This window comes from Salvia splendens, chromosome 21 (assembly GCF_004379255.2).
Source record: "Salvia splendens isolate huo1 chromosome 21, SspV2, whole genome shotgun sequence".
Taxonomy (NCBI): Eukaryota; Viridiplantae; Streptophyta; class Magnoliopsida; order Lamiales; family Lamiaceae; genus Salvia; species Salvia splendens.
In genome coordinates, this window is record NC_056052.1 from 23,316,321 (window position 1) to 23,338,356 (window position 22,036).

The following is a 22,036-nucleotide window of genomic DNA, read 5'->3' on the forward strand; positions in this document are numbered from 1 at the left end:
ATGTCGTGGAGGTCATGAGATCTTGCATGGGTCCACCACTAAATAGATCGTGTAGTGGAGGTCGTGGAGGTTCTGCATGAGTCCACTATCTCCCAGTTCGGTCGAATACTGAGACCGAACTGCTGAACTATTGCCGAGCAGCTTTTGCCGATCTGAGAGTAGAGCTTGATTGGTCGGCTTTTACCGAGCTGTAGGCTGGGGCCGAACTCTTTGGTAATGCCGAACTGATTGGTCGGCTTTTACCGAGCTGTAGGCTAGGGCCGAACTCTTTGGTAATGCCGAACTGATACTCTTCCTTGGTCTTTGGGCTGATGGGCCGTCACTGCTATTGGGCTTGTTTAGTACGTACCCCATCACTACCCCCCCCCGAAGAGCGAAGTGAATCACTTCGGCGAAGCGAGTCACTTCGGCATTCTGGATAAAGGTACGGGGGAGGCTGACGTTAGGGGACGTGCCTTGCGCGTGACTGCATTAAATGCGACAGTAAAATCCGGCCGTTGAATCCTGAAAAGGTGGGATTCGAAACGGTGCGATGATTTTGAAATCTTCTCCGAATCTGATAAATACGTCCTTTCTTCATCAGTTGAACACTTTTGCTATTGCTTCTTCTGCCTTCTCTCTCTTTTGCGCAAAAATTTCCTTCCACTTTCAAGAATTCCTTCAGAATTTCTTCAGACATTCAAAGAGTAAGAACCATGTCTTCTTCTTCTTCTTCTGAGTCAGGTAGCGGTAGGAAAGGGGGTAAGGGGTCTTCTAGCCGGAAAGAATCCGGGGAGAAGACTGTAGAGTATTTTCACAGCATCTTGAGTAAGGATACTGTGATATCCTTACACGAAAAATATTTTTTTCCTGGGGGGAAGGTTGCGATTCCCGACGACCTTCATAGGGCTGACTAGCCGCCGGAGGGTTACGCCACCGTTTATGAAGCCGGCTTGGAATGCGGGCTTCGTTTCCCTCTTCCCCCTGCCTTTGTAGAGTTGCTAGATTTTTTTCAACTCCCTTTAGGTCAGGTGACTCCGAACTCTTGGAGGCACTTATCGGCCTTTGCTGCCGAACTGCGTAGGCTAGATAAGGATCTGTCTCTGAGGGCAATCCTTAATTTCTTCCAGTTTAAGAGAAAAGGATCTTGGTTTTACTTGATCCCTTTACAGCCTTTTAGGGCCTTCTGCAAAACCAAGTGGCCAAAGTGGCAACATCGCTTCTTTTTTTATAATAGGACAGCGGCTCCGGGCTTTCCTTGGAGAGGGCCGAAGTCCGTGATTCCTCATCCTCGGTTAGAACCGTTGGACGAGCTCGAGGGCGAGCTCAATAAGATTCCTATGATTAGGAAGCAGTACCTGGAGTCTGAGCTCGTCAAGGGCGACTTCGTGTTCGACTCCTCGTCTTCGGATGAAGAGACCGAGGGTGAGGAATTCTTTTTTGTGCCTTACTGCTTTTGTGGCGAAAACTAACTTTGCTTTCTTGCTTTTTGGCAGTGTACATGCTGAATAAGATTAGCCGCAAATCCTCCGAGCTTAAGGAGCCGGAGAAAGAGAAGGCTACCAGCTCGGCGCCTGATGCCGAGAAGAATCCGAAGAGGCAAAAGACCTTTTCGGATCCAAAGAAGCCGGAGTCGACTTCGGCAAGTAGGAAGGGGAAGACCCAGAAGCCCCCAAGAGCGCCAGAGAAAGACGTGGTCTTGGCGCCTCCTTCGGAGCATATCTGTGAGCCATTTTTATGGCCCACGGACTTCGCCGAGGTGAATTTTCTTCTTGATTTTCTGGTCTTGCTTTTTTCCTGTATTTTTTGTGGTGGCCCCTGTTGACTCTTTCCTTTTTCCATTTTCAGAGGAACGATATGCTCTCCAAGCTCGTCGCCGTCGAACTCTCCAAAGCGTCCAACGACTATGCTGAGATGCAGAGGAAGTTGGCGGCTGCTTGTCACCGGGCCGAGCAGGCTGAGGCAAACTTTGAGAAAGCCAGAGCTGCTAGGATTTCGGCCCAGGATGAAGCTCAGCTTGCCAAAAACCAGCTCGTCATCCAGCGAGAGCAGACGAAACGGAGGGATGCTGCCGCCGTGGTTGCCCAAGGAGAGGCTCTTCGTGCTTTCGCGGAGAAACTCTTTCTGAGCAACCAATTTTCGGCCTTTGTCGGTGATCTGCTGAAACTGATGACCGATAAAGCCGAGCAGGGTCCCGAAGTCATCTTGCCGCTGTACGGCCGAGAGATAGCAGCTCGGCTTCAGAGTCTGCCGGTGCTTGAGGAGCTTGCTTCGTCCTCGGTCCTGCTTTCTGCAGACCAAGTTCGTAATTGCCGAGCTGACCGCGATGAGAACATGGAGGCTATCTTTGCCTCCATAGGGTCAGTTTCACCCGCTCCAATTTTCCATGGAGAGGGTGAGACCGAGCAGCATGAGCGGCAGACCGGCGATGAGCAGGCCGAGCAGGAGGCGTAGCAGATCGGCTACGGTGGCGCCGAGCAGGCTGGGGAGAGCAGGGAGGCCGAGGCTGAAGCTGAAGCAGACAAGGAGAAGGAAGCTGAACCTCACCGAGAAGGCGGAGACGAAGCTGGCGGAGTATGATTTCGTCTCCCTTCTCTTAGTTTAGTTTCTTCCTTCTTGTAAAACGGCCTTGAAGCCCTTGTGTAGAAAATTTTTTTTCTTATGAATGAAAAAATTCTTCTTTCTGCTCTTGTGTCTTCGTATAGCCTTTCGTACTCTCTTTTACTCCTGTTGTGGTTTACTACCTGCTCAGTAATCTGAAATGCCGAACTGACATAGCTGCTCTATATTCTGAACTCTTAAGGAGCTGGAGGTACTTCACTGGAAGCGGCTGTACTCTTCGGCTTTAGACGAAGCTGAGAAAAGAGCCATAGCTGACCAGGTGAAGAATGACGAACTCTTGGCTCGTTCAGTGAAGCTGGAGGCCGACAATAAGGACTTAGAGTCCGAAAAGAAAGATCTGGAGGCCGAGCTGAACACTGCCGTCGCTGAGAGGACTGCGTATGAGGATTTCATCTGCAGGCGCGGGGGAATGACCATCTCTGAAGTTCAGGAACGAGTTGACGAACTGTGGGAGGAATATCACGTACTCCGGAGGAACAATGCGCTGGAGAGCTCGGCTTGCCAACAAGTCGTGACATCATTGCGGCGCTGGGCTTCTCGGTACGACATCATTCTTTCCCGGCGTCCCTCAATCGAGAGATTCCTTAGGCATTTCCCGCCAACAGATGTTCGCACTCCAGCTCAAACCCCTGATTCACTTGCTCAAAACCCTACTCCAAGTCAGCAACGAACTCAGGAACAGCCGGAAACGTCAAGACGAGAACGGACTCAGGAGCAACCGGAAACGTCAAGACAAGGACGGACTGAAGTTCGTAGAGGAGCTGTGATTATGAGTGAGCAAGATCAACAAATGCTTCGTGAAGAGACTCTTCGTCGCCGAGGTGCTAGAGCTTCCCGGGCTCAGGGAAGAGGCGGTAGGTCGATTAGAGCACCTCGTCGACCTGCTTATTCTTCAGCTGCCGAGAACGCCCGAACTCGGCTTCACGAGGATTTTGTGAATAGATGGCTCAACTTTAGCAACCAGGGACAGTAGAATAGTCCTTTGTAATAGCGTAACGCCTTCTCGTAGGGCAGCGGAGTTGTATGCCGAACAAGTTTTAATAAATGAAATCTTCATTTCGCTTCTATCACTGCGTATTTACAGCTCAGCGAAAAAATTTCATCGTGCTCGTCCTCGGTCTTATGAAGTAAACTTCTTTGACCGGACTCGTCCTCGGTCTTATGAAGTAAGCTCCTTTGACCGGACTCATCTTTGGTCTTATGAAGTAAACTTCTTTGACCGGACTTGGTCCTCGGTCTTATGAAATAAACTTCTTTGACCGGACTCGTCTTTGGTCTTATGAAGTAAACTTCTTTGACCGGACTAAGCTTGTGTCCTAATTTGGCGAGTTTTATCGCTCGGATCGGACTTTCCCTTGTCCTAATTTGGGGATCGGACTTTCCCTTGTCCTAATTCGGCGAGTTTTATCGCGTGGATCGGACTTTCCCTTGTCCTAGTTCGGCGAGTTTTATCGCGTGGATCGGACTTTCCCTTTGTTGCAGTTCGTTTCAGACGAACTGCTTGTTTCTTAAGCTGAATTGTGGTCTTGTATCCTCCTTAGAAGCTTGGACTCACAATCGTTGGCTTATATATGTTCTAAAAAGGGGATCAGCCTTCGAAGAACAAGATACCTCAGTAACATTTGTAAGAGACGACACGAACATAGACAGACAAAACGCACATAGACAGACAAAACGCACATAGACAAACATGAAAAACAAGTAAAAAACAAAGCAAGCACATACCCCTAGGACCGAACTAGACACAAGACTGACTGACCGGACTGTCTCTTACAAATGGAACTTCTTGAGGTTGGAAATGTACCATGTTCGGGGTGCTTGTTCTCCTGACATGTGAGTCAATTTGTAAGACCCTTTGCCGAGGACTTCTGACACCCGATATGGATCTTCCCATGTGGGTTCGAGCTTGCCCAGCTTTTCTGCTCGGCTTACTTCGTTGTTTCTCAAGACGAGATCTCCCACTTGAAATTGCAGCTTTTTCACCCTTTGGTTATAATACCGGGCTACTTGCTCCTTGTACTTGGCTGCTTTTATGCAGGCCAATTCTCCTCTTTCTTCGGCCAGATCTAGTTCGGCTCTCAGTCCGTCCTCATTCAGTTCTGCTGAGAAATTAAGAGTTCGGGGACTGGGTATGCCGATCTCAACCGGAATCACGGCTTCAGTGCCGTACACCATCGAGTTCGGCTCCGGTGTGACTTCGGTCATTTCGCCTGCCTCTGACTCCGGCTGCTGTGATTGCTATGCTTGATGGTGCCGATCTGATTGCTCGGCACTTTTAAGCGCAATCTGCACTCTTGCTCTTTTTTGACCACCTCGGATGACCGCTATCCCTCCTTTAGTGGGGAAGGAGTTCGGCGAGGAAGCCTCTGATCGCCAAAAGGAGTTCGGCGAGGATGTCCCTGATCGCCAAAAGGAGTTCGGCGAGGATGTCCCTGATCGCCAAAAGGAGTTCGGCGAGGATGTCCCTGATCGCTATGATCGGGCTTCTTTTTGTCTTCTCTAGATGAGCTGTCTAAAGACCGTTTCAGACGGTCTGCCTCATCGGCACGAGAAAACTGGTCCGCAATGTCCCACATCTCTTGAGCTGTTTGCGGACTGCATTCCACGAGCTTTCTGTATAGAGCTCCGGGCAGGATTCCATTTTGGAATGCCGAAATGACAAGTAGATCATTGAGATCGTCTACTTGTAGGCATTCCTTGTGGAACCTCGTCATAAAGTCGCTGATCTTTTCGTCGCGACCTTGACGTATAGAAAGCAGCTGAGCCGAAGTGATTCGGGCTTCCGCTTTCTGAAAGAACCTCCTGTGGAAAGCATCCATTAGATCTCGGTAAGATCTAATGCTGCCTTGGGGGAGGCTATCGAACCACCTTCTTGCGTTCCCGATAAGCAGCTCGGGAAACAGCTTGCACATATGGACCTCGTTGAGACCCTGGTTCACCATGTTATACTGATAGCGTCCCAGGAAGTCATGAGGATTCACTAACCCGTCATAAGTCATCGACGGAGTTCGGTAGTTCTGTGGCAAGGGAGTTCGGGTGATATCGTCCGAGAACGGAGTCTTCAATGCTCCGTACATGGCGAACCCGACATCTCTTCGGTATGGAGGAGATGGAGTTCTCCTGTGATTCCGGTACCGAGGAGGAACAGGAACATGTCGGGGTTGAGGATTCTTCTTCCTGGAAGACACGGCACTACTGCGGTAGTGACTTTCATGTCTGGATGAGGAGGGAGAATCCACCGTTTTCGTCTCCGGCTTTTGGCCCTTTTGCAGGAAAATTAAGAACTCTTCCTGCTTCTCGGCCAAAAACAACTTGACAGCCTCGTTCAAATCGGGCTGCTGGGAAGACTCGGTGCGATGAGTCTTTGAGCGGCTTGTTCCTTCTCCGTGAGAACTGGAAGTAGATTTCTCCCGAGGCTGTTTTCTAGACCTGCGGGCTGGACTAGCTTCCTCATGGTTATCACGAACGGAAGCACGGGTATTATGTGATCTGGTATGCATTTTTTTTGGTAGAAGAGGATCAAAAACTCGCTTTATCACAAATTTGGTTCTCTGTTTCCCACAGACGGCGCCAGTGATGGTTGGGCGAATTTTTGATGGTGATGAATGCAGGAAAATACAGATCACGACACAGAGATTTACGTGGTTCGATTTACTGAGGTAAATCTACGTCCACGGGAAGAAAAGAGGGCAGAGTTGTATTGCTTGATCTGTTTTCTACAGCTTACAATACAGACTTGCTATTTGATATTTGATCTCTAGAGAACTCCCTTTCCTTCTGATCTAAGTTCTATTTATACATTGAACTAAGATCGTGGCTTGCATCACCTATAACTAGGTCGTGGCTTACATCACCACTAACTAGGTCGTGGCTTACATCACCACTAACTAGGTCGTGGCTTACATCATCACTAATTAGATCGTGGATGTCGTGGAGGTCATGAGATCTTGCATGGGTCCACCACTAAATAGATCGTGTAGTGGAGGTCGTGGAGGTTCTGCATGAGTCCACTATCTCCCAGTTCGGTCGAATACTGAGACCGAACTGCTGAACTATTGCCGAGCAGCTTTTGCCGATCTGAGAGTAGAGCTTGATTGGTCGGCTTTTACCGAGCTGTAGGATGGGGCCGAACTCTTTGGTAATGCCGAACTGATTGGTCGGCTTTTACCGAGCTGTAGGCTAGGGCCGAACTCTTTGGTAATGCCGAACTGATACTCTTCCTTGGTCTTTGGGCTGATGGGCCGTCACTGCTATTGGGCTTGTTTAGTACGTAACCCCATCACTTCTTTACATTACAAAACTATAACATCCAACTATTCACAAAATTCCAACTTTACAAACCCAAAAATAATGAAATTCGAAATAGAGACTTTATATTAGTCCAATCTCAACTTTTTCTCTTGGTGCAAGCACTACCTTATCCTCTATCTCTCTAGACTCTCTCCCTAGAGAGTAGAGAACACACTGATGTCATTTCTCACCAAGTCTTTCTATTGCTCCATTTTTTAACATGTCAATTTCTATTATGTCAAAACAACTTATTTAAATGGTTGGGACATGCCAATTAGTCTATGATCCCCAATTATTTAATTGCTCCGTGGTTATGGTAAATATATTTTAAAATACCTAAAAAGTAACTTTACTATATAATGAGTCTTTTTGTCTCGTGTCAAACAAAGCATATTCATCTGATTCACCCCAAAAACATAGAATTGCTATGTAAAGAAAGTCAAAATATATCCTAAATTTCCCACCTAACTCATAAATTTTTGCCACACTTTATTTCTGGGACATCTTATATTTCACCCAAAATATCATTTCTTGATTTCCATATCGAAATCAATGTTATTCAAAAACATCCCATTAGAAATAGAAACAGTAAAAATCAATTCATATTTTCGTAACTGAATAAATAAAGAGGAGGGCCCTTCTCCGATTATACATTTGTATATTATTTCTCTCCTCCATATCAAAATCATAATCTTTATACTCCTACATTCATATAGAGGGAGGGAGAGAGAGAGAGAGAGAGAGAGAGAGAGAGAGAGAGAGATATTAATCAAAATTGCTGATGCTAGAATTGAGAGCTTCCAATACAATGGATCTTTGGAATTCTAGCAGTGTCAGCTTCCACTATAATTCATGTAGCTGCAGTTGCTTCTACTCACCAGCACCTATGTCTTCCTCTTCCTTCACTTTTGGAAGTTGTCATTCAATTAAAATGGCCTCTTCCATCCCTCACCAGAAAAGAGAGAGCTTGATTTTTGAATTTTCAAATTGAAAAAAATTAGCTTATTCTTGCTGATTCTATGCTGTCTTGGGGCTTCTCATTTACAACAGCTGGTGCCCGTTTGAGCCCGAATTTCAGCAACCATTTTTGTTGTTTTCTTGAAAGTTGGGAGCTTTTTCACTCCATTCTCAAGAAAACCTCTCTATTGTGGAAATTTTGCTTGAAAGATTCCTTTTTTTCTATAACCTCACTCGGAAATTTTAGAATAAAATGCTGCGTGTTTCCATGGCTACTCCTCTGCTTATGCCGCGTTTGGGGAATTGTGGAAGGTAAATTTGATCCTTATTTGAGTTGAGTTGAGGATTTGATTTGTATGAGATTGTTTGTGCTCATTTGATAAATTTGGTGTTTATGTTTTGATTGCACTTGTTTATGTAAAAGTTTTAGTAAATGGATTGGAGAAGCATTTGTGCTACTAGTTGTAGTTGGCATAGCCCAACATCCCTTTGTTCTTTACGATCATCAGGTATAGTTTTGATGGTCGTGGTGGAAGTTGGAGTGGTTATGGTAAAGAAAAGTTTAGGGCTACTGGAAATGCTGCAGCCAAGAAGACGAGGTTGAGCGTTTCGCCTCTCGCTTCCTCTGTGCTGGCAGAGTCCCGTCATTCGTCTGCAGCCAACTTCTACAAGGAGGTTGGGATATGATCTCTTGTTAATTGCTCATCATTTTGTTGATAACCATATTCGAATACGAGTAATTGCTTAGATTAGGGTGATCATTGATCTATCTTTGTGTGAGATATCAGGTTCTTGAAGCTGCTAGGGATAAATTTACGAGGGAGATTTCTTTTCAGTCTAAAGATGAAGATATCTCGCTTGCAAAGGTAGCTTGTTTGCTCCTCCCCTGCTCTGTTTGTTTAGTTTATGAATGCTTATTTCAATTTATACCATTGATTGATGATGCAAAACGATAAGTTTTCATTTTCTTGCTTTGTGAGACTCTGTGAACTCATCTTCCATTCCCATATTGCTGCTGCCTCTGTGAACTGAACACGTGCTAATGTTGAGTGGCGGAGTTGTTCAATTGATTGTGATGTAAAATCCCAAGTTCTGGAATTCATGTGTTGCTTCCGTGTACTTTGTAGGCGCTACTTTATGTTGCGGCTGAGGATGAGGCGTTTTTGGCGTTCAATCGTGAGATAGACATCTGTTCCGCCCACAATGAAAGGAGGGATACGTCACTGCTTTGTGACGGCAAAGGGTGGGAAAGCGTGGATGCTATGCCAATGGCTGAGAAGAATATAAATGCGTGGCTGGCTGAACTGGATGCCATTTCAAAAGAAGTTGAAGCTGAGCTAGTTTCGCGAGATATAGGATGCCATATAGCCGAAGTTATGGAAGCAGTGAACAAAGTTCTTTTTAAGTCGAGAGGCTTCAGAAGGTCACCTGTAATCGTGGATCCAAAGTGTTCGTATTTGCACTCTGCTTTGAGCTCTGGGTGTGCCAGTGGTATACTTCCATCAGTTCTCTACTCAGTTTCATTGTTATTTCATCATCAATGCTCTTAATTCTTTGATTTTGTCGCGTGTTTCCATTTCCATACATTGTTTCCTGATTTATGACTATTGAATTTGAACAGCTATTTTGCTTAGTGTGATTTATATTGAGGTTTGCCGAAGGCTTAATCTGACCATTGTGGGATCTCGAGTTGGGGAAGAATTTTTGATATGGCCCCCAACAGGGAATCCTGAGGTATGCCAATCACTATTTCAATGACTTAGAATCTCAGACGTATCGTTGATAGTCCTTAGATTCGATTTTCAGCTGCCTGATTTCAACCTTCTGTGATATTTGCAGGAGCTATTCAAAGTAACTTCGGGACACAGCTTGTTTGAGGTCGTCAACGGGAAGTGTGTGGAGGACCCTCGATCAAAGGCCTCAGACATAAACAGCCACTCACTCTTAGGGCTGGAAATTGCAACGAACCGAGATATAATTGGGATTGCTTTGGCAAATTTGATTGTGAGCTCATACCACTAGTACTTCATCTTATGAAACTTAACTGCACAATAAATCTCCCTAAATTTTTATGATGAAGATGTATTCTTTCATATAATGGTAATAAACGTAGCAAATGTTGCAGAGGCTTTACTGGAAGCGTGCTTCAAGAACAAACCACGGGTTGATGTTGACTTCTCCACTGAGATCTGTTCTTAAATCCGAGGAGAAGCTCAACCGAGATGGTAGTTCGGATATGCCTTTGTTGCGGCCTCAGGAGCTAAGGTAGCTATCTATTACCTCATGTAACTGTGGTACCAAATTTGAATCAACAATGTGATTGAATGATATATTTGGTGTTCGTGTCAACGTCGTTAGTAACATCTTTCTGTTCCTCAGTTACTATCTTAATCATATACGAATTTCCATTAGCTTATCTCTGCAACAACCTTGAGACAAAAGTCTATACACTTGAAACTTATTCGTACTGCCTTTGCGTTTCTTCAATTTTATGCAAGCTTTGTGTGTATTTGTGTCTCTTCGTAAGGCGCCTTGAGCAAAATATTCAACTTGATGTTTCTTCACTTTCAGGCTCGCCATCATGGCCTCGGAGAGATTGCTAATCCTTGAGCCGCACAACTGGTCTTTGAGAAGAGACCACGGCATGCTGCTGTACTATAAAAGGTAAGAGAGCGCAGTTTTTTCTTTCTCCAGTTGTCTGAGCTCGTCCTCTGCTGAAACGACGTTGGCGTTTAACCTGTGCAGAGAATACGAGGCTGCAGTTCAAGAGCTCAGCATCTGCATGGCTTTCGCACCAGAAGAGGAGGCGGAAGTCCTGGAGCCGTTTGTGGAAAAGCTGCACCTCATGCGGCTTGAGACGTCGTGGAAATCGTTGGGGCAGAAAGGTAGGCTAACAATTCCATGACTTGGTTAGTCTATTTATAGCATTTCCTTGTAAACTACACAGTCTTTTGTAAATATATCTTTCTAGTTGTAACGGCTCATGGCTATATAAGCAAAACTACAATTCCCTAATATGTTGATTGCCTTCATCTTTTACTTTATATATTCTTGATTGGTGGTACTATTATTGCTAATTATATTGAGTTGTGTACATTTCTCAAAGATTACAAACAACAAAAGTGAAGTACTATGAATGAACTTATAAACACACATCAAGAATAAAGATTTACAAAATGAAAGAGAAAGGGATTGATGAGCTCATCCTCTACATTTCAAGTTCAGTTTGTATTGAATTGAATTGCGTACGTATATCTTCTTAAAAAATTCAAAGGCTTACATAGTCCTTTTGTAGTTATACGTTGCTCAGTCTGAAACCGCTTAGAGCATCTCCAGTGGTTCTGGACATGCAATAGCTCTCCCATAGCCTTGTCACTGCCACATCATCAGCACTAAAATCCTTCAGCCACATCATCTGGACATGCAACTGGACAAGCAACTGGATATGCAATAGCTCTCCCATAGCCTATCCACATCACTAATAACAATTATATAATTTAATTTACAATCGTAGCAACATACGGAATTTAATTTACGAGACAAATACATGAAAATTGAATAATACTATTAAAATTTTAAAATGTACAATAATTTTTTAAAAAAATACATTAATTTTAAAAAAAAGTACAAAAATTAAAAAGTACAATTAAAAAATTACATAAAAAATCACTCCTTGCCGCCGTCCTCGCCTCCGACGTCGCCGCCGTCGCCACCAACGCTGCGGCTACTCCCGCCGGTATCCCTCTGCAACCCCTCCAATTCTTCACGCATGCTCCGGAGCAATACGCGAAGATAAGCCTTCTCCTCGGGGTCACCGCCGTCCGAAAGTCGGCTAACGTCACCATTTGAGTGCGCATTTGTTTCGAAAAATTTTAAAAAAATTTAAAAATCTGACGCCGGTCTGAGGCCTACAATGGCGCCGTGAGGATCGGTGTCTGCCCAAGAATCGGCGTGGGCACGCCGATTTCGCCGACGTCGCTCGCAATGGTTCGGCGTCAGCACCGGCGTCCGCAAAAAATCGGCGTGCCGGTGACGACGACGCCATTGGAGATGCTCTTAAATACCCATAAATAAAGTGTATGAGTATTACTACAATAAATATGCATTATTATTTAAATAAATACACTTGATTAATGGGTAGTTGGATATATAACATGCATACATTGATTCAGGCATTCAGCCATCACTTAATTTTTCATATTCTTTTAATGGTATGTTTGGGCCGCAAAGTTGCATAGTTATAATCCAAACCCAACTAAAGTTTAAATTTACGTTACATTCAAGCCTTTAGGGTTTATAATTAGTTACAAAATTACGAGAGAATAAAAGAGAGAGGGATACATCAATATGATTGGGCCCAAATTCTTTTTATTCATTTTAAACAACCCAAACATATTTTTATTTAATTGGGCTCATTTTTAAATCAATGTCACAAGCCCAACCCATGTCATCCTTCTGTACCCCTCTCTTATCATCCTAAATTCTTACCGTCTAGTTCAAATACACAGAAATATCTCTGAAAAAATTAAATAACTATTTCCTCCACTATAAATCATCTTCCTATTATCTATTCAATTTATTCACGATTTTTTTTAATATCCACTCAACTTATTCTTGGTTTTCCTTTTAATATCTACTCAACTACTGCTAACTTACACGTGCTCCTTACTCTAAAATCCATGATTGTGAATTAATTTTACCCAACTTCTTTTCTAGGGACTAATTTTTTTCTTCTTAGCCTTTCCATGTCTATTCTTTTTTTTTCGTATGTAATGTTGTATTTTCTACTACTTTTATAATACTGTAATTAATTTGCTTGTGTTGTTGTATATACAATCGAAGTAACTATCCATTAATTGCATTTGTATAGAGTGATATATAAACCTAATATGGATATCTCATGGCTACCTAGCCCTCGCCTTAGATGATTTTCTTGACATCGAGATATCATATTATACAATATATTTTCGAGAATTTGTTGAAAATTGGTTTGAAAAAGGACACTATCAGAATTAAACGTAAGTATCTTTTTTTTGTTCATTTCTTACACTTGAAATGTACGTTGGACAAATACAGATAAATATTTAATGATATTAATGAAAAAAAAGTCCATCTACGAGTATAAAATAAAATATTTGGATGCAATATGATCTGTGCATCTTTAATTTTGGACGAAAGTATATGTATTATTATATATATGTATTTGTCAAAATTAAACCAATTTTAGGTGAGTTAATTCGGTAAACCCTAATTAGAAGAAACTCAAACCCGATACGTGAAGTATTTGGTTTTGTTTTATTTTCTAGGTATTTAGAAATAATTATTATACTAATTCGTTTTATTTTCCAATAAGAAACTATTATTCGTTGTCGAAAAAATTAGAGAACCACATATTTCATATATCAGCAATACAAAGAGTGGTCCTTCCAGCCATTATTGCTTTTAGTTTTAGATGTGAAGATACAAAAACTCAGATTGTCAATAGTAAGTATCATCATTCATTACAATCAATGGCCGCCTTAGATCTTCGAATTATCGTTTTTCCCTTTATTAATTTGATTTGTGGTTTTCTCGTTTCGAAAAGCAAAATGTTGTTTACACAATTGAAGAATCGAATGGACCACAAATAAATATAGTGAAATATCTACTTAGGTTAATCTAGTAGGGTGCATCAACAATCAATAATTTTTTACGTATATGGCCCATTATAAGTGATATTTATTCCATATTAGTACTAGTGACTTATTTTTTAAAATAATGTATAAATATAAAAAGTTGCTCAATTAACTACTCCATAAAAGTAGTACTAAAACATATTGAAATAATTTATCCTTTACTTTATATTTTTGAAATTTGACTAAATCACAACATATTAAATTTCAAGAAAAAAAATAGAAAAAATTTGATACATATATTTTCAGAAAAATATCACTAAAAAAAGGAATTCTCACATTAATGAACTCTATAGATTATAACTGAAACATCTGACTTGTTAGTTGGACGAAGTATTTATTAACATGAATGTGCTTTGTTATGTAAAAAAAAGAGAGAAAAGGAACAAACTTAATAGTGAAATAAAGAATGAGATACAAATTAAGTTTGAAAAAATTTGATACATATACTATAGGCCCGCACCAAACCCATATTATAATCACAACTACGAATCATGCTACATGCATAAAGTTTGGAAAATACATACTCGCATTTAAAATTTAAGTAACACGGAGACTTGTAATCTTGTGCATATTAAGTTGTGATTTTATCCAATTAAGTGTATGTTAGGTCGTGATTGTAAATTTGTAACACAATGCATAATATATAATGATACGATAAAATCAAGCATAAATATAATTTACATTAAACTGCCGGAAAATTTTGAATTTAGGTAATTTTCTAGTAGTTTTTTTTGCAACTTTAAATATCTATAATAAAGTTATAAATTTTAACATTTTTTCCACTTTTCAATACATTTTTAAAACCTGTGCCATAAGTAAATATGACTCCTATTACGGGACGAAGAGAGTATTATTGATTCGATACACATGACATATTTTTATATTGATAACATTGTTGAGTTTTTTGTCAAATTTGTTAAAAGATGATACTAGTAAAATTTACTACCAGTCTAATTCTCATAGAATTTTTTCAGAAGTTAAAGTAGATATAATTCCAGCCATCCTTGCCCCCTCACGGCAATCCCACGAGCCTCTTATACATTCTCACTGAACCACGGTGATGGGCAAATCCAAATAGATGGAAAATTTGAGAAAAATGTAAAAGTTCATAATTTATTATTACTGATTTAAAAAATTTAACGACGAAATAAAATTTGATTGAAATTTATGATTTTTTTTAACCTTGGCATTATAGTTTATCAAAAATCTGCTTGCATCAACACGACCATGACACAATATTATACTACAAGCATGTACACTACTTGGAACTGATCATGATTCATGATTATCTTCTTGTCTATACATATATAAAAGGAGAGTTTTGGAGATATTTACAAAACTGCCATTTTAATTTAAAATTTAATAAAAATTGATTTTGTTAAAGAACTTGTACAATTAAACTTCCGTTGCTTTAGTTACTAGCACACCTCAGCCACTTTTAATTCCATTATGAATAATGAAATCAAATAAAAATAGCTAGCTAATAAGTAATAACAGAAGAAACATCGCTTGGTCTTCATTCTAATGCTAATTCTATTATCACATTAATTTTTTCCTTACTCTACAATCAATATTCATTAACATTGAAATAAAAAGGATGAAAAGTTAAATAAAAAAAACTCTTGGTATGTACTCCACAAAGTAAAATATCTATAAATACTCTTCACAAAATAATTCTTTCAATCAAAATTCCTCTGACCAACACATGCGGTGGTGCCATTTAAATGGGAGGAAAAGTCGGTATGCCTAAATTAGTTGTGAATGCCGGAGATGATGATCTCGATTTTACATTTGCTGTCGGTCGAGATAATTGGGAAACGCGTCTCCCTCTGCGGAGGAGCTCTTCAACGACGGTGTGATTACTGCAGAACAAAGTGATAGACGAAATCAGGAGTTGGGAGAGAGATAAAAGAGAGGTGGAGGTTTGGGAGAGAGATAAAATGAGGCGGACTATTATGTAGGCAAATTGTTTTTAACCTAATGAATTTTAAATTCTTGGTGTACATTTTGTTGTTTAATTAGTTTATTGAATAGTTTAGACTATTAAATGGCTCATTAATTTACCAATCTCATAAATTAAGAATGAATTGCCAATTTGATACCCATTAATCTCAGTAATTGTCAATCAATTAACAATTTAACCGTTAATTGGTCTCATTTTTCTAAATGACCATTAATCTCATCAATCTCATAAATAAAAAATGAATTTGGCAATTTGAGATTCATTGATCTCATTAATTGCCGATCAATCAATAATTCACTAATTAAAATCATGTTACATATTTATTTTAATTTTCCATTCATCAATAATTTGTCATAAGTGATTTTTTATTCTTATTTGAATTGCTTAGTATTTTAAAGATTTTGTAATTGGGGAGTTTTGGAATTATTTACAAAAATGCCATTTTAGATTTTAAATTATATTTTCATTAACCTTGACTTTGGATAATGAAATTGTAATTATATATCAGTCTTGATTTTCGTCTCTTTTATGAAGTGGCGTTTTATCGGTTAGACGGTTACTAATCTTTTTATTTAATCAACCAATCCTATTTGAAAGGTCCAAATAATTACAAGGCATTTAATTTATAATAGTGGATATTAGGATTTGGAACACTAAAAGTCATTTTGAGAATACCAAATGCTACAAAATCATCTATAAATTTGAATCTGATTGTGACATCCATGTCGCCAGCGGAGAAGTAAGGGTGGAGAGGCTTCAGCACGCAGCCGCTGAATGGGAGAGAGAGGCGATGAGTCATCCTGCTCAGCGTCTACATCGCATTCGTCGTCATCATGGAGGAACTCAAAGAAATGGAATATCCTCCAAAACTTATAAATTAATGTTTTATAGTAATTTTCATACGGAATTTTATTTACTTTTTTTTCATTTTTTTTGTTGATGGTGTATTACTTTTGAAGTTGCATATGCTTAATTATTCATGTAATGTGATTACATATTTTTTATTGGATATCCAAAATATTTTAATCAATATTTATGTGTTAATATTAATAAATAATTTTTTATTTTATGTTTTCTGCGAATAATAATTTGATATTATATACATAAATAGAATGAGAGTTTTGAGGGAAATTATCATAAATGTCATATAATTGCAATAAAATCACGTCATGAGTGAAGGGAAGTCAAAATGATTTTAAGTTTAGGGTTTAGTTTGGGGGTATTTATGGAAATGTCATTTTAAATTAGATATTATTATTTACATAAAACTATTTTTTTGTTGGCTAAATTGTCGTAAATAGTAATCAGTTGTTTGTCTGGTCTCTGAATCAGTGGGATCTATGGACTCTTCCTATACCGTTAATTGCCTTCCACTACATTTCATCATATTTCATCTCACATTAAATTATTTCCCCCTCCCCCAAAATAGAATAAGTGATTAACAAAGTAAAATCGAATTGGGACGGAGGGAGAATTTTATTGATGTTTGACTCATTTGTTGGTCATGATGAGTATATTTTAAAGTTAAGGGTTTAGGATTTAGGTTTCAAGGTTTGGGTTTTTAGTGTATAGGGTCACTATATTGCAATGAAATGAAGCTCGACTAGGAAGTGTCTCACTAGTGCAATCTTAAATTAAAGCTTTTGATAAACAATATCTTAAATCTCATTAGAAGAAGTGGTAATTATACATTCTTTAGGTTTTTTTTTTGTGTGATGTAAATTTGCTTTATTTTTTAGTCTCACGGTCAGAGTCATTTTTTCATTTTACAAAAATAATGTACAGTATTATTTTCCACGTATTTATATTTTAGCTGAATCATAACTTCATTTGTTTTTACTAAGCGGACCATATTAAAACTTAAACTAAAAACAACCGTTTTTCTGAAAAAATAGAGTAAAAGGGGAGTTTTGGGGATATTGACAAGATTGCCATTGTAAAGTAAAAATGGTAATTTAATTTAAACTCTTTTTTATACGAATCTGTATATCGCAACGACAATTTCACAGCTCTCATTGAATGTAATAAATATTGCAAAATAAGAAGACTAGAAAGAAAGCTGGAAAGTCTAATTTTAATAAATTGAGTAAATGTATATATGTTACAATCGATATTTGATGTTATAAATTTGGAGAAGTGAAAAGTTTTATAGGATTATTATCATTTAAGTGGGGAAGTGAAAGGGTTTTGAATAAATTCCGCTTATTTTTATTTACAAACAAAATACGTATTCTTTAAAATTTGGTCACAAACTATAATTAAATCGTGTTTGTTGAAACAAAAAAAAATTCTTAAAAAATGATCACAATTGAATTATAAAATAATATTCATGGATTAATAAATATTAATAGGGATAGATTATAGGGAAACAAAAACGATTCTTTAAAAATGATCACAGTTGAATTATAAAATCATATTCGTGGATTCATTTAAAGTTTGAAAATTGATTCTAGAATGTTTTATAGACGACATTGACACAATAGTACATTATCTTAAAGGAGCCTTTCAAGTCACATTTTAGCACATACAAAATTAGATTTAAATAAAACAAGGAAGACAAAAACGTGAGGTTAGAGAACGGGGTTGGAATTTTATAATTTTAATTTTATTAATTTAGTAATTGGGGTTTTAATCAATGTGTAGTGATAAATGTACATAAATTTGTACATATAGCATCGATCTTTTTCGACATCTTAAATATGTGTATGTGATTGTCGAATTCTAAAGTTGCTTTATTTGTGTTTTTGGATTGTACATTTAAATTGTTTTACATATTTGCGATTTTTAATTCTTAAATAATGTAATTGTATATGATTTCAAGTAATTGATTCAAAATGTGAATTCATTGTGATGAAATTAAATCGAGTCGTGCATCGCACAGTGTGATACTAGTTGATATAATAATACGGTAAGACAATAAGATAGATACTATTTAGCAAAGAATAATGCTATGCGGCCACATTATGGCCAGCCATAAATTAAGTAAATAACAAAAAAAATTGATTTTTTTTCAAATTTTTGGTTTAATACTATTTGATTTTATTTTTATATCATCTTCATTATATGTTGCTCAACATGTTAGTGTTGTTCTTTCGTAGTTTTTGCTCAACTTATTACTACTGTCATTTCTTGATTGTTGCTCAACGTATACAGTAATTCGTGATATTAATGTGTTTTACGTAATGGAATTCAAAGATAAGTATCAACTCACAAGTCCATTCACACACATATAAGTTTATATCGGTAATTCTAATTTTTTTATACATGTAAATGGACTAAATTAACTTTTTATGGTCGGCCACATTATGGCCATTTAGCATCACTCTTTAGCAAACATGAAATGTTTAGCGCCATAAACAACGAATCAATTTATGAATTGTCATTTTCCTCATCACACCATAAATACTCCTCAATTTGGCAATTACAGATTCTCAACACTTGTTCAAAACAAGATTAATTATAACCACCATGGACTCTCTTTCTTCATCCTTTCTCCCAACATTCCCAACACACTCCAAAAACAGCCACCCCACCACCGCTAAAACCCCAACTTTCCCAAAAATCTCATCAGTCCAAATCGAGGACAAGCCACGCGCCACCACCAAAACCCCCCCGCCGCCGCCGCCTAAGCCACTGATCAAAAAAGCTCCATCACCCACCTACAACAGAGCCCCACCGCGAAAGCCGCCGTCTCTCCCGGCAAGCATATTCAACGCCGCCGACAGTTTCATCAACGCATTCATCGATCCTCCCCTCAAGCCCTCCGTCGACCCGCGCCACGTCCTCTCCGACAACTTCGCCCCCGTCGACGAGCTCCCCCCCACCCAGTGCCACGTGGCGGAGGGCACCCTACCCCCCTCCCTCGACGGCGCCTACATCCGCAACGGCCCCAACCCCCAATTCCTCCCCCGCGGGCCCTACCACCTCTTCGACGGCGACGGCATGCTCCACGCCCTCAGAATCTCCAACGGCCGCGCCACCCTCTGCAGCCGCTACGTCAAGACCTACAAATACAAAATCGAGCGGGAGAGAGGCTTCCCGGTCATCCCCAACGTCTTCTCCGGCTTCAACGGCCTCTCCGCCTCCGCCGCGCGAGGCGCCGTCACGGCGGCGCGGTTAATTTCTGGCCAATTCAATCCGGCAAACGGCATTGGTCTGGCTAACACGAGCTTAGCTCTGATCGGAAACCGCCTCCACGCGCTAGGCGAATCGGATCTGCCTTACTCTGTCAAAATTGACAAAAACGGCGAAATTCACACGCTCGGCCGCCATGATTTCAACGGGAAGCTTTTCATGAGCATGACGGCGCATCCGAAAACAGATCTCGAAACCGGTGAGACATTCGCATTCCGCTACGGTCCGGCGCCGCCGTTCCTCACCTATTTCAGGATCGACGCGAACGGCGAGAAGCAGCCGGATGTGCCGATTTTCTCCATGACGAGCCCTAGCTTTCTGCACGATTTCGCGATCACGAAGAAATACGCAATTTTCAACGAGATTCAGCTCGCGATGAATCCGATGGAGATGGTGGCCGGCTGATCTCCGGTAGCGGCGAACCCTAGAAAAGTGCCGAGGGTCGGAATTCTGCCGAGGTACTCCACGGATGAGTCGGAAATGCGGTGGTTTGAGGTGTCGGGGTTCAATACGGTTCACGCGATCAACGCGTGGGAAGAAGACGGCGGCGACACCGTCGTTGTGGTGGCGCCGAACATACTCTCGGTGGAGCACACGCTCGAGAGGCTGGATCTCATCCACGCGTCGGTTGAGAAGCTCAAAATCAATATTAAAAACGGCACCGTTTCACGCCACCCTCTCTCCACCAGAAATTTGGATTTTGGGGTCATCAATCCATCTTTCATTGCCAGGAAAAACAAGTACGTTTATTTATTTATTTTTGTTTAATTGTTTCCGAATTAAGAAATTTCATAAATTTTCTGTCAATACGGAGTAACTTCTTTTAGAAAAACAAATTAATGTAAATCAATTAGTTGTTTGGATAGCATCATAAAAAAAATCAAATCTTGTTGTGTAGTACTTAAGTACTAAGTACTAATTGTTTTATTTATTTTTGAAAAAAAATTCACTAATCAACCGAATCAGTAGACATTACTTGTGATTCATTGAACATTCATCAAATTATATGAACACTACTTATTTTTCAGTGGCCGAAAGCATCATCTAAATATATGATTATAATTATTTGAACATTGAGATATTATTGGACAAACGATAGCTAGAAGCCGTGACATAAATTTGGTCTTTTCCAAATATCCCAATTATAGTAATGAATATTGTTTTATGGTGGCACATCAGGTATGTATACGCTGCCGTAGGAGACCCAATGCCGAAGGTATCAGGGATAGTGAAGCTGGACGTGTCAGTGACGGAGGAGGATCGTCGTGATTGTATAGTGGGGAGCCGGATGTTTGGCCCGGGCTGCTTTGCTGGGGAGCCATTTTTTGTGGCCCGGGAGCCGGTGAATCCTAATGCGGACGAGGACGACGGATATGTGGTGACTTACATCCATGATGAGAATAAAGGGGAGTCACAATTTTTGGTGATGGATGCCAAGTCTCCTACTCTAGCCACGGTGGCTGCCGTTAGGTTGCCCCGCCGCGTGCCCTATGGCTTCCACGGCCTTTTCGTCCGTGAAAGCGACCTTAATAAATTGTGATTTTACTAGTTAGGTCGATTTATGAGGCCGGTAAATATTGAATTTTCATAGTTCAAGGATAAAAAAGATGCATATACATACTTAAATGTTGTGAAGGTTTATAAATATCGTTATAGATGTATAAATTCAGCTGAGGGTGTCTTGTAATAGTGTTTCATATGTGTACATTGTAATAGTATGTCGCGTGTATACTTACTAGAAAAAATATCAACGAATATGACATTGAAATATCAAGTTAAGAGGCCCACCACATCATATCCGTCTGTACCATAAATAATAAATTTGATAAAGGTCATATGCATCTATATATGTGGTTCACAATTCAGATTTTTAATTTCGTCTGCTAGTACTACTTTATTTTCACATTTCAGTGTCATAATATCCTATACAAATATTTAGAAATAGAAAAAAAGAAAAACATGAAAATTTCAAACTGTCAATGCCACGTGGCACTCCCAGATTAGGCGATTCCATGCACCTTGTTCGCTCTACAATTCACACAAGGCCCAATCCATGGTCTGTGGCATAAAATCAAGGCTGCATAGAATGAAACTTGAAAGATAAAATCAAGGCGGCTAAAATCAAGGCTGAAAGCCACACATTTCTATTTTTCACTGCTTACACCAAACCCGTGCACATCAACAACAGGTTGAACAATCCTTTTAATGTTGATTAATTAGTGTAGATATTATATTCTATATCATATGGATGATTAGGTTTATTTCTTAATCATCACCAGATTTTGTGTCGTTCTTAGATGCAGCACATAGAGGTCTAACCCTAATTTAGTAGTGCATTTATTTTAGGGGTACTGTCGCCTATTATCACGAAACACTTCAAAACTTTATTTTTTCACATGAACTTTAAACTTGGCAT

At 39.8% G+C, this 22,036-nt stretch overlaps 1 protein-coding gene and 1 pseudogene across 1 annotated transcript; both read left to right on the forward strand.

Annotated features, from left to right (window-relative positions):
* The first annotated feature begins 7,542 nt into the window (after positions 1 to 7,542).
* Positions 7,543 to 10,892, forward strand: LOC121784911. Its single transcript, XM_042183183.1, has 9 exons — positions 7,543 to 8,160; positions 8,358 to 8,523; positions 8,637 to 8,714; positions 8,976 to 9,339; positions 9,470 to 9,582; positions 9,688 to 9,852; positions 9,974 to 10,113; positions 10,420 to 10,512; positions 10,594 to 10,892. Exons 1-9 carry the CDS (start codon positions 8,102 to 8,104, stop codon positions 10,751 to 10,753), a joined length of 1,338 nt encoding a protein of 445 aa, XP_042039117.1. The 5' UTR covers positions 7,543 to 8,101; the 3' UTR covers positions 10,754 to 10,892.
* A 7,984-nt stretch (positions 10,893 to 18,876) lies between these two features.
* On the forward strand, positions 18,877 to 21,394 carry LOC121783172 (annotated as a pseudogene).
* Positions 21,395 to 22,036: the final 642 nt, after the last annotated feature.

Bases quoted from the DNA above. Each gene is read 5' to 3' on its own strand.
- LOC121784911 (XM_042183183.1), top strand. From the start codon at position 8,102: ATGCTGCGTGTTTCCATGGCTACTCCTCTGCTTATGCCGCGTTTGGGG. The intron at 8,161-8,357 runs GTAAATTTGATC...TACGATCATCAG, and splicing joins CGTTTGGGGAATTGTGGAAG to GTATAGTTTTGATGGTCGTG. The intron at 8,715-8,975 runs GTAGCTTGTTTG...TGTACTTTGTAG, and splicing joins AAGATATCTCGCTTGCAAAG to GCGCTACTTTATGTTGCGGC.